General features: G+C 35.9%; 1 protein-coding gene across 1 annotated transcript in view; it reads left to right on the top strand.

The window, feature by feature from the left end:
- The window catches only part of SLC7A11 (solute carrier family 7 member 11), a 67,654-nt gene that overhangs the window by 23,881 nt on the left and 29,569 nt on the right, over positions 1-14,204 (top strand). Inside the window, exon 6 of the mRNA XM_070949119.1 lies at positions 4-48. Coding sequence (XP_070805220.1) covers positions 4-48 — 45 coding nt within the window. The remainder of the gene's footprint in view (positions 1-3; positions 49-14,204) is intronic.

The raw sequence follows: 14,204 nt of genomic DNA, 5'->3' as shown, positions 1-14,204 counted from the left end.
TAGGTTTTACCTCAATTTTGTTACTGAAGAAGTGGAAAATCCTGAAAGGTATGTACCTACCCTTCTTAACTTTTAGCAAAATTCTTAAACTTTTAAAATTTATATTGCTGATTCAAAAGTGGAAAAAGGTTAATATACAAATCCTATATTGTGTTTAAGATTATCTTTCACGAAGGTCAGATTGTTTTTTGTTTTGCAGAGTCCAAACATGTTGTTGCTTCAAACTTTGCTATTTTTGGTTTGACTTGTCCTGAGTTAATAAGCAAGTAGATCTGTAATCTTCCTTTTAATAATATGAGATCATTTCAGTGCCAGGGCCCTAAGGGAGAGTTAACATTCTTAATGAAGATTTTATAACAGATGTTATATCTTGAATATAAGTCAGCCAAGTTGTTTTGTGATTTCATCCTACTAAGACCCAATTTAAATAAGGAAGGACCCTGTGGACAACATTCATGTAAACCGTTGATGCTTTAAACAGCAGCATACAATTAAACCATTTATGTGCAGGCTTAATATGTTAAAAAACTGATTTCTATGAGAATGTTTTGCTAGACTTTTGGCATTGTTTGTAAATTTTCCATTAGATACATCAGAATTTTTCAATAAAGACTCCCTTTTTATGACTCTATAATCATTTAATTTGGGGTAGAGTTGGGGTATATTGAATATTTATATGCCTCCGTCCACCATTAATGTCTGGTGTTTAAATCTAATTGGGGATTATCTAAAGATTTTGGAATTGAGATGGAACTTTACTACCAGTGCTATGTAGTAATGTTGTTATGTATTCTGGGACAGATAATAAATTCAAGTTTGGCAACTTGCAATTGCAGAGCCACAGGCTGTCCTTTCCCCCCTTTTTGCAATCCCTGAAGTTCAACATATTGGTATGATGGTTGAAAATTTGCAAAATGTTTTCATATAACTTTGAGGTGGCCAACATGAATATTTAAGATCCCTAAATGTATTTTACCTGGTTCAAACTGTAGGAAAAGCCTTCTCCATTACCTTAAAATTGGAAAAAGAAACAGAAAAAAATAATCCCACCCACATACCAATTTTAATTATTGTCTGATCCTTCAGAAATACTAACTATATGCCTGATCCCAGAAATTTGAAGTCATGTGATGTAGGTTGAAGTATTATATAGCTGAATGGAGATCCAAGAGCAGCAGGGGATACTTTTGTCAGGAAAACTTAAGATTTACAAAAGACTACAAAATAATATACAGCATAGCTTTCCAAACTAAATGATAGAAACTTCTAAAACTCTTCATTTTGCAAGATATTGAAAAAAACTTGAAACAAGGAGAAAGATGGAAAATATGGCCAGTATGTTTAAGTGCTATCCATAAAAACTAGCACACTGAAATGAGCCATGGAGGAAGTCTCTACCCAGGCAAATTTGTCTTATTAGACACAGAAATGATAGCAGATTGCATTTTGCTTATTTTCTTTGGGAATAACAGTTGTTGCCATCTGTTTTGCACAGATATGTAATTTTCAACTCATTTGAATTGGTTCCAAAGAATGTTTCAAACTTTGGTTATTCAGTCCTAAACAGTAGACTATTTGCTTATTATCCACTACCACTTCCAGATTTGATTTATTTTGTCATAGGTGCATCGTGAGTCAATACAGATATAGACTTCTATGTACAAAGTGGGGAAGCCCCATCTTTCTCTGTAATTCTTTTGTTTGGAAAAATGAGTACTTGCAAAATCTGAGCAAAGGACTCAGAGAAAAGGACAGAGAAAAGGACAGAGAAAGGGAAGATGATTAGAAACTGGTTTTTTTTTTTTGCCACAGAAAGTGAAACCAAAATTAACAGATAAAATTGGCAGCTAATTTTATTTCATTTAAAAAAAAAAGAAAAATCCTTTGACAGTAAGATCTTACAACAGTAGAATAATTTACACACAGAATTTATGATTGTTCCATCTCTAGAGGCTTTGAAACCAAACTATCATTTTTGAGAGTGATTAAACTGATTTTCTTGCACAGTGCAGAGAATTGGACTGGATGTTGCTTACATTACTCAACAACTTCACAATTGTATACTTCTATTAATTATGTATACATACCAAATTAAAAAATGCATGCTACACATTTCTTGGAAGAAAGGTGAAAAAATATTCATTTTTTGGATTTTTTAGCCCAACCTTTTAGACTTTGTAGCCCAAGTTTGCAAATTGTTGGAAACAAATTAAAATAAAGATAACATGTGGAAAATAAGAAACTTGACAAAATTAACATATTTTAACATCATTAACACCTGTATTTATTTATTTATTTATTTATTTTTCATATTTGTATACCGCCCTATTCCCGAAGGACTCAGGGCGGTGAACAGCCATAATAAATACAAATACATATAGAAGTTAAAAACTATTAAGAAACAGATTAAGTAATTTAGGCTCAAAGATTAAAAAACATCCAAATTTATCTAAAGAGGTTTAACACCCAATTTAAAAGACAGTTTAAAAGCCAATTAAAAAGGGAGAGTTAGGCCAGACCAGCTTGTTGGAATAGAAATGTTTTCAGGGCTCGGCGGAAAATGTGTAAGTCTTGGATGTTTCGTAACTCCGGGGGAAGCCCGTTCCAGATGGTAGGTGCCCCCACAGAAAAGGCTCTCCCCCTGGGGACCGTCAGTCGACATTGTTTGGCCGACGGCACCCTGAGGAGTCCCTCTCTATGGGAGCGAACTGGTCGGTGAGAGGTTATTGGTGGCAGGAGGCGGTCTCGTAAGTACCCTGGTCCTGAGCCATGGAGCGCTCTAAAGATAGTAACCAAAACCTTGAAGCGCACCCGGAAGACCATTGATAGAGCATGGTGGCCTATTGGTGAAGACCTCCTCACTCTCCACCTGGAAGGTTGAGAGTTCAATCGTAGGTGGCAGCAGATATTTTTATCCTAGGGCACAAAGAAAAAATATCTGCTGTGAATTCTGTTTGGTGTCAGGAAGGGCATCTGATCAGCAAACTCTCAGCTGCTAGCTGCTCTGGCATCCAGGAAGTAGACATTGTTTCAGAGGCAAGAAAGGTTGAAGTGCTTGGAAAAAACTTTCACCTTAAAGCACCCTAAGATCAAATAATATCTTTTTGTAGACTTTACAATTTTGGGGATCATACTTATCATGTTGAATAACTATATAACCTCACTGTGAAGAGATATATAGATTAACTAACTAAGCAGCCAAAGAAGATTTTGGGCTCCGAGGATTAGATTATTGTATTATTGTACTCTAGCTTGCTTTGCTGTGGGCTTTTTATTTAAATCTTCTGTCAGAGTTGATGTTCAACTTCAAAATTGCTGCAGAGTTTCTTTGACAGTGGATTTTCCACCTAGAATAATTACTATTGCCATGAACGACATCAGTTCTGTAATTGTTCCAGATGTAAAATTGGTAATATATTGTGGCAAACTATATATGCAAAACACTTCCTGGAACATAGAAGTGCATAAATATTTTGTCTATCTATGTTTTGCCAAAATGAATGCTTGCTCCAAAATTAGTCACAGTTATGTTTCCTAACTGCACTCCATGATCCAGAAGAATGGCAGATTTGTATTCCTATCACTAGTTCATGCCCAAACAGTAGTAATTACCTTTAATATTACAATGACTGTATGCTGGAAAATAATTATATGGCCAAGACTAATATTTGCACCTGAATAAATAAATTTCTGTAACAGAAGGCATATATTTATTTATTGGTTCGATTTATATGCCGCCCTTCTCCGGAGACTCAGGGCAGCTTACAATGCGTTAAGCAATAGCCTTAATACTTTTGTATATACCTGCTTAGTAGGGCTTTCAGGCCCCACTAAGTGGTGTTCTTTTTTATACAAAGTCAGCTTATTGCCTCCACAATCTGGGCCCTCATTTTACCTACCTCGAAAGGATGGAAGGCTGAGTCAACTTTGAGCCTGGTGAGATTTGAACTTGTAGTAATTGCAGGCAGCTGGTGCTACTTAACAGCACTTTAGTCTGCTGCGCCACCAAGGCTCTTAGCTCTAATTGAGCTAATTAAGTCATTCAGTTAAACTGAATCCTTTAAAGATTGATTTATGTAACATCTTTTCAAGCCTCCCACTCCCATCCCAGACTACAATATTCTTTTTTTCTTCCTTTGGTTTGGAGCAAACACTGATATTATTGCTCATCTGGTAAAGGATAATTAAGCAACCATTTAATTAGAAACAAGATGATGGAAAAGAATGAGATAGTATAGAATAATTTAATTAAATGAATTGTAGAACAATAATTGATGGCCAGTTTGATCCAGCAGTTAAAGGCATCAGGCTAGAGACTTTGAGATTATGGGTTCTGGTCCAGCAATAGGCAGGAAGTCAGCTGGCTGATTTTGGGTTAGTCATTCTGTCTTAATCCTCAATGCTCATGAGTCAACACCTCACCTGGAAAAAGAATACATCCCAAACAAACACGTCACTGAGTACAACCACTCAGTTGTGGTTGTACTACCTGAAAATAAACTATCAAGCGATATACAGTAATTAGGACATTAAATCCCAACCCAGTAAAACATCTATCTTCTATATATTTTAAAGCATTTTAAAAAAAGATCTAGGTGAATTAAAATGTGATGTTAGGCTATAAATATGGACATCCAAACAAATTGATTTAGATATTTGGTATCAGGAACTGCTTCTAAAGTTTTTGGCTCCAAATGAAAAGCATGCAAATAAATGAAAACAACAACACTTAAGGGCAACATTGTTTAACAGCCAGAATGACCAGAAACATAGATATTGCTATGCTAGGAACTCTGTTAAAGAAATATAGAATAGAGTAGAATAGAATTCTTTATTGGCCAAGTGTGATTGGACACACAAGGAATTTGTCTTGGTGCATACACTCTTGGAGTACATAAAAGAAAAGATACATTCGTCAAGAATCATAAGGTACAAGACTTAATGATAGTCATAGGGAAACAGTCAATATAAATCTTAAGGATACCAGCAACAAGGTTACAGTCATAAGTGGGAGGAGATGGGTGATAATAACAATGAGAAGATTAATAGTAATGCAGACTTAGTAACTAGTTTGACAGTGCTGAGGGAATTATTTGTTTAGCAGAGTGATGGCGTTTGGGAAAAAACTGCTCTTGTGTCTAGTTGTTCTGGTATGCAGTGCTCTATAGCATTGTTTTGAGGGTAGGAGTTGAAACAGTTTATGTCCAGGATGGGAGGGGTCTGTAAATATTTTCACAGCCTTCTTTTTGACTTGTGCAGTATACAGGTCCTCAATGGAAGGCAGGTTGGTAGCAATTGTTTTTTCTGCAGTTCTAATTATCCTCTGAAGTCTGTGTTTTTCTATATACAGTATATATATATATATATATATATATATATATATATATATATATATATATATATATATATATATATATATATATATATTTCTTTTAATTCATAGGTATAAATGTGTGATATTTTTGCAATCAGGGTTTTTTTTTCCTATGTTGAAAGATGTTAAATGGCCATGGTGGGATGAAATCTCTATTCATCGCTTTCAGGCCTGTCAGACATTTTATGTTGTTTCTTCTGAAACTTATGGGAGACTGGGATAGCACTATTTCGGCCTTCTTGGACCTCTTCAGCCAGACACACCCATATTTTATGACTCCTCCCTGTAGAGGTCAAATATTTATTTCTTTATATATATATATATATATATATCAGAATTCTTTATTTACATATGAAATGGACCTTTCGGAAGTTTCGAAATGGTCTGTTTCTGCTTGTTAAATAAGTTTGAGGCCGTTCTATCAATTTATCATTGTTTAAAAAGTTACACTGTGAAAGTAATGTATTATTGAGATGTATCGTATTTGTAAGCCTGCTCTTGGGTTGATAAATCATGTCTAGTGCCTGTAGAAATCCAAAGAATGAATTGCTTTGTTATAACCTTGAGGGGTCTTAGATTAGTCAGTTTGTCTATTAGACTTACTGCAGTGTACTTCTCACTTCATTTATTCCTTCTGTTCTTGGAAGCAGGGATGCTGCAGATTTGTTGCCAGGGTTTCATGTCATTAGTCATTTTGGAAAAGCAAAATATCAGACTAGCCCCCATAATCTTTTACATTTTTTTTTAAAAAAAGGTTTAAATAATCTGACTGTTATATTTAATTTATATACTGTCTTCTTCCTATTTACAGTATATTAATTAATGCCTGAAAGTCTTAACATCTGAAGTCAATGAGAAATGGAAACACAAAGCAAAATAGTGAATATATTTCCAGTTTTAAGAATATTGAAAAATATATTAATTTAATTTATATATTAACTTAACACATTGTAAATTCTAACACTTTCAAAAATTTTGAATGCCATATTCTAATGCACCTAGTTAAATCACTAGTTCTCATGATGCTTTAAAGAGTAATTCGAACATACCTAATTTTATTAATTAATTAGTTATCAAATTTATATGACTGTGCATCTCACACAAGGTGATTCTGGGTGACATACAATAAATCAACAATTAACCCAAGAGCCTTGGTACTACAGTGGTTTAAAGCACCCTGTTATTAACACAGCTGCCTGCAATTTACTGCTGGTTCGAATCTCTCCAAGGCTCAAGGTTGACTCAGCCTTCCATCCTTTCTAAGGTAGGTTAAATGAGGACCCAGTTTGTGGGGGCAATAAGCTGACTTTGTATAAATATACAAAAGTATGAAGGCTATTGCTTAACGCACTGTAAGCCACCCTGAGTCTCCGGAGAAGGGCGGCATATAAATCAAATTAAAAAAAAAAAAAAATATAAAAACCTGTTAAATCAGTTAAGTAACATGAATAAAAACAAGATTGCAAAAGGGTTAAATTAAGAAATTAGGCTTGCCTCCTGGGTCCCATCAGATGAAACACCTTAGCAGATGGCACCTGGAGCATGATTATCCTGCTGGATCTGATGAGATGGATAGATTTAATTGGGAGGGTTGGTCTCTCAGAAAATTCATATCGTAAGGCTTTAAAAACCAAAAAAACATGGAAACAAACTGATAACCAATGCAGCTCAGCAGCAGAGGTGGAGTGTGTGTGCTGCATTTTGCACCAACTGAAGCTGGTCCAGAAAGATATGGCTGGTGATATTGAAAGCTGTCAAGATGTGACCAATGCTTTTCTGTACCAAGTGCAGTCCTGAATCTTGATAAAAAGGAATATAGATCAGGGGTCCCCAACCCCAGGCCACAGTCCATACTTGAGCCCAGAGGTGGTATTCAGCCGGTTTGGACCAGTTCACCTGAACCGGTAGTGGAAATCGCGGGTGGACCCACCCACCCACCCCAGCTCTATGCCATCCTATTTAGGCACATTTTTGAGGCCAGGCGCATGCGCAGAAGGTCAGGTGCATGCATGGATGGGGTGCATGCGAGTGAAGTGAGCCCGCACATGCGCACGCTCACATTTGCGAACCGGTAGGGAAAGTAAGTGAATACCACCCCTGCTTGAGCCCTTTGGAACTGGACTTTGGAAGTGTCAGGCGAGTGCACGTTCATTGCCACTTGCATGAGCAGCGGAAAGCACGCACACTCCACTTGCACAAGCAGTAGCTCCCTTGCCCACCACAAATGGAGCTGCGGGGCATGTGTGCTTGCCTCTGCTTGCTGGAACTATCTCCTCTTCCCCCTGGCTGGTCTGCAAAGGTTGGGGAATGTGCTTCATCCAGGGTCTCCTGAAACTGCAGGGTATCCACATTTTCCATCATCTTCCTTTAAAAAGCTAAATTGGACACTGGACAAAAATTGTCAAATATGGTGGTATCCAGTGATGGCTTCTTGAGGAATGAGTGAATCAACACCTCCCAAAGATGTAATGGGATAACCACCTTTTTCAAGGATTTAACATTGCTGGAACCTACCCATATTTCACCCCTTAGATAGCCTTAGTCCAAGCCTTAGCCAACTAGAAGGTGCATGGTGCAGCTCCATCAGTTCTCCTTCTCTCCTGTTCATAGCAACTTGGAAGCTTTGAAAGTTGACACATGGTCAAACTCACAATATTGTCCACTTTCCCAGGATCAACAAGTTCAAATCATTCCTCCAGATAGCAGGACAAGAGTGTCCCAGGCATCTCTATAGGACTTGGACCAGGGAGGCATGAAATTCGGAATGAATTTCAGCAACTTTGTTTAATAGATGTTCTGAAAATTCCTACATGAATTTGAATGAATCTACAAGTCTTTTATGCCCAAAAGAGCATGGATCACTTGGAGCAAGGTCATGGGATGGCAGTCCATGGATGCAATAAAGACAAAAAAGTATTGATGCTTTTGTTCTAACTTTCTTTTCTTGTATTGAATAGTTGATATATATTTGTACTTACAAAATACAACGTGTTGGGGTGTTGTGCTTTATGTAACAACATTACAGTATAAATTATAACAATTGGCCTTGAGAAAGTTGGTTCACTTTTATTATTGTTATTTTTTAATTTGTTTGTTTTGGAATATGAATTGTGCGACTGTAGCTTCTTTAGAAGGTAATACCTGCTGTGAAGAAACATTCCTTCACAAAGATAGAGTGTCAACCTTGCTTATGACAAGATAAAATGGTTTGCTTTTGGCAACATCATGAGGAGAAATAAGTGATATTTTTAATAGTCCAATAAGGTTTTTGAAAAATTGGGACTATGGGTTAATAGTAGTAAGGACAAAAATATTTCAGATGGCAAAATATACAGTACTAACAATATTTAAATAAATTCTGTTTATAAATGTATAACTTTAATATATGATTAGTCAAGGCAATGCTTAGCACACACATTTGTGCACGCATACAAAACCCCACTGAATAATAATTCTGAAATATGAACTGATCTATAATTTGGTTTTAATAATGAAAGTTTTAAGTTTGTATTAAGTAAATGTACAAGAAAATTTTTACTTCTTTGTCATAGTCCACGGTCATTCATTAAAGCTAATAAAGCTAATTGCTTAGAGCAATAAACACTTTTTCAACCTAAAAGATAGTTAACCTATTTTTTAAAATCATAAAATCCAGAAAAACAGCAACAAAACTAACATACAAACACACAAATCGAGCAGGAAAAAGAAACCAACAAAGATATATGAAGGCAAACAAATTTTAAACACTTCTTTCAACTTTGATCACACAAAATTACTACTTAAGAAGCAGGATTATGTATTATTTTCAAACATATAATTGTTTTATTAAAAGGACAAGTTTAATAAAAGGCCATTTCCTTGCTTGGTGTCATATGCTATCCATGAATTACTGGTATAGGCTTTCAAATCTGATGAGCCAGAATGTTAAGCTTCAGAATGTAATGACTGTGATCTAGAAAACAGATTTCCTGGTATTTTGCCAGTAACTGTGGCTGGCATTTTTAAAGGCATTGGGCAATAAACAGGAAAGAAATTCCATAGATAGTGTCTTTATTTGGAAAAACAAAAGATAAGAGGAAGCAGGAAATGTCAGGCAAAATATCAGAGTTGTATAGCTTTGGGGCAACAGGAGCTAATCCTTAGTGCTAGCCTTACTATTTAAGCAAATTGAGGTGTTTATTTCAGGCAACAAATCTGAAACTGGCTTCTAAGTGCTAGAAGGCCAGGAAACCTATGGGTGCTCCTTATCTTAGTATACAGTTTCCTTAGTTGACACAACATTACAGTTGTACAATACATCACTGTTGTAGTTGATATCATATTACTGTCAAAGGAAGATTCAGATGCAACACCAGATATCTTCCCTGCAGGTATCAAAATATATTGAGGCAGTCTTGTTAACACAAGTTTTGGGGAGTCTACCTCTCGGCGTATCGTTCCGTATAAACCACTGTGTAAGACAGCACAGCAATTCAGTGTTGCAATGCTTTTATGCAACCACTCTGGAAACAATCATTGCACTTGTTTAGAGCTTTGGTATGTTGTAATGTTGACATTATATTGGACATGGCTAGTTATGGCTGTGCACGCTGCAGATTTCCAAGATTATTGATTTTTAAGACAGAAACTTAGACTACAAATGAGATTCTAAAGTTAATTCAACCATTATGATTAAGTTATAAAAGGATAAGCCTCATGTGGTTTGGGATAGGAATTTTTCACAACTTTGACAATGGGACCTGTTATATAGGACTGTGATATGATAATCTCATAATCAGGCAATGTCATGTCTGTAACCTGTTACAGGAGTTCTTGTTAGGGATTTTCTAGGATTGGACTAAATTACTTGCGATATCTCTTCCAAATGTACTAATATGATTCCATCCCTGCCTTAGCACAGTACAAGGTGTGCAGTTATGCTTGTGCATGATAGCAATTTGCACTAGAGTGGAACTCAATGTGGCACAAATTGGTGTTAATGTCAGATAGTGTAAACCAAGGCAGACAGAGCAATTAATATTATAAGGGATTGGCAATGACATGAAATAGCAGTGGACACTTGTGCATTTTTATTTTATTCATTTAACTAGAAAGTATATGTTGAAGTGTTCCCATTTGGGAAATCTCCTGTTTGGGAAATAACTATCCATCCAAATCCCCTCAGATTGCTACAGAACAAGTGTCATTGTTTCATGCATGTCAGCTATTGAGGATCCAATAGATTTCATAAATATCTAGAGCTGTATTTTGGATGTAGTCTGGAGGCAGTTTCTCCGATGATGTGGTCACCAGCTCATTTACAACTGGACCCATATAGCATATGGGTTGGAAGATGGATGTATTCAAATAGAAAAATTACCTTAGAACTGTTCTTTTACTGTTTCGTTGTTTGTATTACTGTTCACCTACTAAGAAATGTTGCCACTATGATTTAGCAACCATCTGCTAATGAAAATATGCATGAAATGTCTGACACAAAAAAACAATATATACTTTATGGGTGTCCACTGGGCCTCATAGCAATAATTGTCAGTCTGAATTGCAAAATATTTATGGCATTCATTAATACATTTGTCTTCATGTTTGGGTTAGGTTTTCTGTTCTTCTATCTTATCTCTTGTTTTTCTTTTTGGATTTGTTGGGCACCATGCTGTAATAGCACCATGAAATTATGACTAGCCAAAGCTTTAAAATGTTAGTAATCTCAAACAATAGAGGGATTTGTCAAACTTTCTTTTTCAAGTTTTTTTTTTAAAGCCAAAAAGCACTTTAAAATTAGTTTCAAAGTTCAGTTTCCAGCTTCAACAGTATTTGAACACTATTATCTTTGTATTTTAAATAGGAGATAAGCATTTTTAATGAATACTTTGTCTGATATTGTTAGCTATGAAAAAAGTGGAGAAGAGTCTATCTAAGGTTACAATTATCATTCTGCAGGGCTCAAGCTTACTCGGTGTGAAGTGAGCATTATATTGAATTACAGTCTGGGTGTATTTATTTTAGCTGTTATATTAATAGTAGATAAAGTATTTTTGTGCATAATAATATAGAATATGTATTTAGAAAAAATAACATTCATAAGTATACAATATTAATATATACAAATAATACCAAATATAAAAACAAAGTATATTTTCCCTTCCTTAGATCAAAGTAAGTGCAAAGCCGAATCTTCTCAGACACCTGTATTTTATTTGAAAAAAAAAACCCCTCATTATTTTAAAAATATGAAATATTCAGTTAGATTCACTGTTGAAAGGTATTCTCTGTGACAACCTAGGTTTAATTATTTAGAAAAGGTATATGGCTACCCAACTACAGAGTTATTTTCAGTGACTCTGGATGGATTACAAAAATATGTATTTTATTACTGATCGTCATTTTGGAATTGCTTTAAAAATAATTTTAAAAAACTTAAATGATCCTGCTAGACTAATGAAATACAAAGAGGGTCCTCCTGTTTTTTACTAATAGATATATAGATATTTTTCCAAGCATAACTTATCAGACAGGAAGAAGACTGTAGCTGCTAAAAAGAAATCTCTTTTCTGTGAAACCGTTCAGGGCAAAGTAGATCCTGAGTGACAAAAGTTTATATATCTTCAGCACGTGATCTGACATCAGGCAATCCAAGACAAATAGCTTGGATTTCAAGTAACCTCCTATCCCTTTCCCCCCCCTTTAATTTGTTCCTGCTGAGGACTTCTAGAAAAGGTGCAGTCTCAGTAAGGATTGTAGAAATCCTCTGATGAACACAATGTGCCATAACCAGACAAACAGCTACAGGGTAACTTTGTGTGCCAATGCTATTGCATCTCTGATTGCAAAAATCCAATTAAAGCCCAGAGAATGTTGTTTCAGAAATGGCAACATATTGCTGGCTTCAAGGGGTTATCTCTACTCCTGTCATTACACAGTAAGAATTAACCCAATTATGCTGGCATGGAATTATTGCAGAATTGCTGGCATGCCAGGGTTACAAGATGCAGGGATGGGAAAGGTAAGGAAGCTTCCTGCCAAGATGACTGAGTTTCACTGTATGTATTAATTATTTTAAGAATTGCCCTCTTCTTACATCACTTCAAACTGTGAACAACAGTGTTTGAAAAATACTGGACAAACTTTGACTATTTAAAATATATTTAAAATGTAGGGCCCTGTGAGTTGGGAAGGGAAGGGAATAGAAGGGAAGGGAAAAGAAGTAATTTTAAAAATTCATGGTGAAACTTAAGTAGACATGCAAGATACTAATGAAATTTGACCAGCTTGAGGGCATAGCAAGGAAACACTGATTGGCTGTCATTTCCCTATGCTTACTTGTAAGTCAAAAAGAACAATAGCGGATGGCTGGTAATTCTCTGAGCTGTAAACCTACAAACGTGTATATAATATCTTGATGGCATAACAGATCTGCAGGCTAGTCAACACAGTGTAAATTAATCCTAGATCAAAGCAAGAGCCTGGTCATCTGGAACAGGTCTCTGCTATGCTAACATGATTCTGTTCAGACTGATATATTCAGAGGCATTTAAGTTCCATAGTTTGAAATGAAGGATCACAGTTCTTTCCAACAATCCATGATCAGGTCATTACAGTGATTATACAAATACAACTGTGTTGAAATAAGAACTTTTATTGGGTATGCAAAGCATCACGAGCAGACAGATCTGTTGGCAACTCTTTCAATCTGCTTCTAAGTGAGTATTTATACAGCTATTTGTATGCTGCTATAATTTGAGTTCAAGGCAATACATGATGGTAAAAATGCAGTAATAATCAGTTAAACAGAGAAAAATATTTCAGAAACCTATTATACTGCTGTCTACCTAATTGGACTCTCTTCATCAAAGATTCTATAGAAAGAGCACAGAGCCTTCCTAAACATTAATAGGCTGAGGGCCACTCTAACTTGAGGACATAAGCTGTTCTAGACTGAGAAGCTTGCTACAAAAGAGGCAGTCTCTTAAGCAGGCCTATCTGTCAGGGAAAGGAGATCAGCATAGTTCCATGCTGTTTAACATATAATTACCATCCATTACATATGAATGGGTAGATTCTGTCTGGAATGGATTGTACTATGAATATAGCAAAGACTCAAGATAGTATAATATACTTTAAAGGTAAAAAACTGCCTCTTGCACTGAGTCCAAAAATCTATTGGCAGCAAGTGCCATTTTTACAATTTACAGTAGGGGTTACTTTGCTATATTCATAATACAATCAGTAGGTGGACAATTAGATTCCATGACACCTGTAACTTCCAGGTCATCTTCAAGAGTAGCTCCATATACAGTGTAATGCAACTAAGAGATGACAAGAGCATGAGTCACTGTTTACATCAAAAAATTATCTACAAGGGATAGATCTCAAGGGCTTTCAAAAATTACTGACAGACTATCTTATTTCAAAGTGAGATTATGCTGTATATACCATATTTTCCAGCGTATAAGACGACTGGGTGTATAAGATGACCCCCGACTTTTCCTGTTAAAAAATATAGGGTTTGGGCTATACTCGTCATATAAGACTACCCCTCTTCCAATGCACACCAAATAAAAATTAAAAAACATCAACTGGCTCACCCACAATGTAAAAGCAGCTGTGCTAGACCCAAAATGGCCCCTGCAACAAGCAGGAACTTCACACAGCCACAAAAAGCCCAAAAAAACAACTTTCACACTTTACACACACACAACACAACACAACACAACACAACACAACACAACACAACACAACTGCTCACCCACAATGTAAAAGCAGCTGTGCTAGACCCAAAATGGCCCCTGCAAGAAGCAGGAACCTCACACAGCCACAAAAAGCCCAAAAAACC

The sequence above is a fragment of the Pituophis catenifer genome, unplaced genomic scaffold (assembly GCF_029215685.1).
Source record: "Pituophis catenifer annectens isolate HBS135680 unplaced genomic scaffold, rPitCat1.0.hap2 SCAF_8, whole genome shotgun sequence".
NCBI lineage: Eukaryota > Metazoa > Chordata > Lepidosauria > Squamata > Colubridae > Pituophis > Pituophis catenifer.
This window is presented reverse-complemented; position numbering and strand designations above follow the sequence as displayed.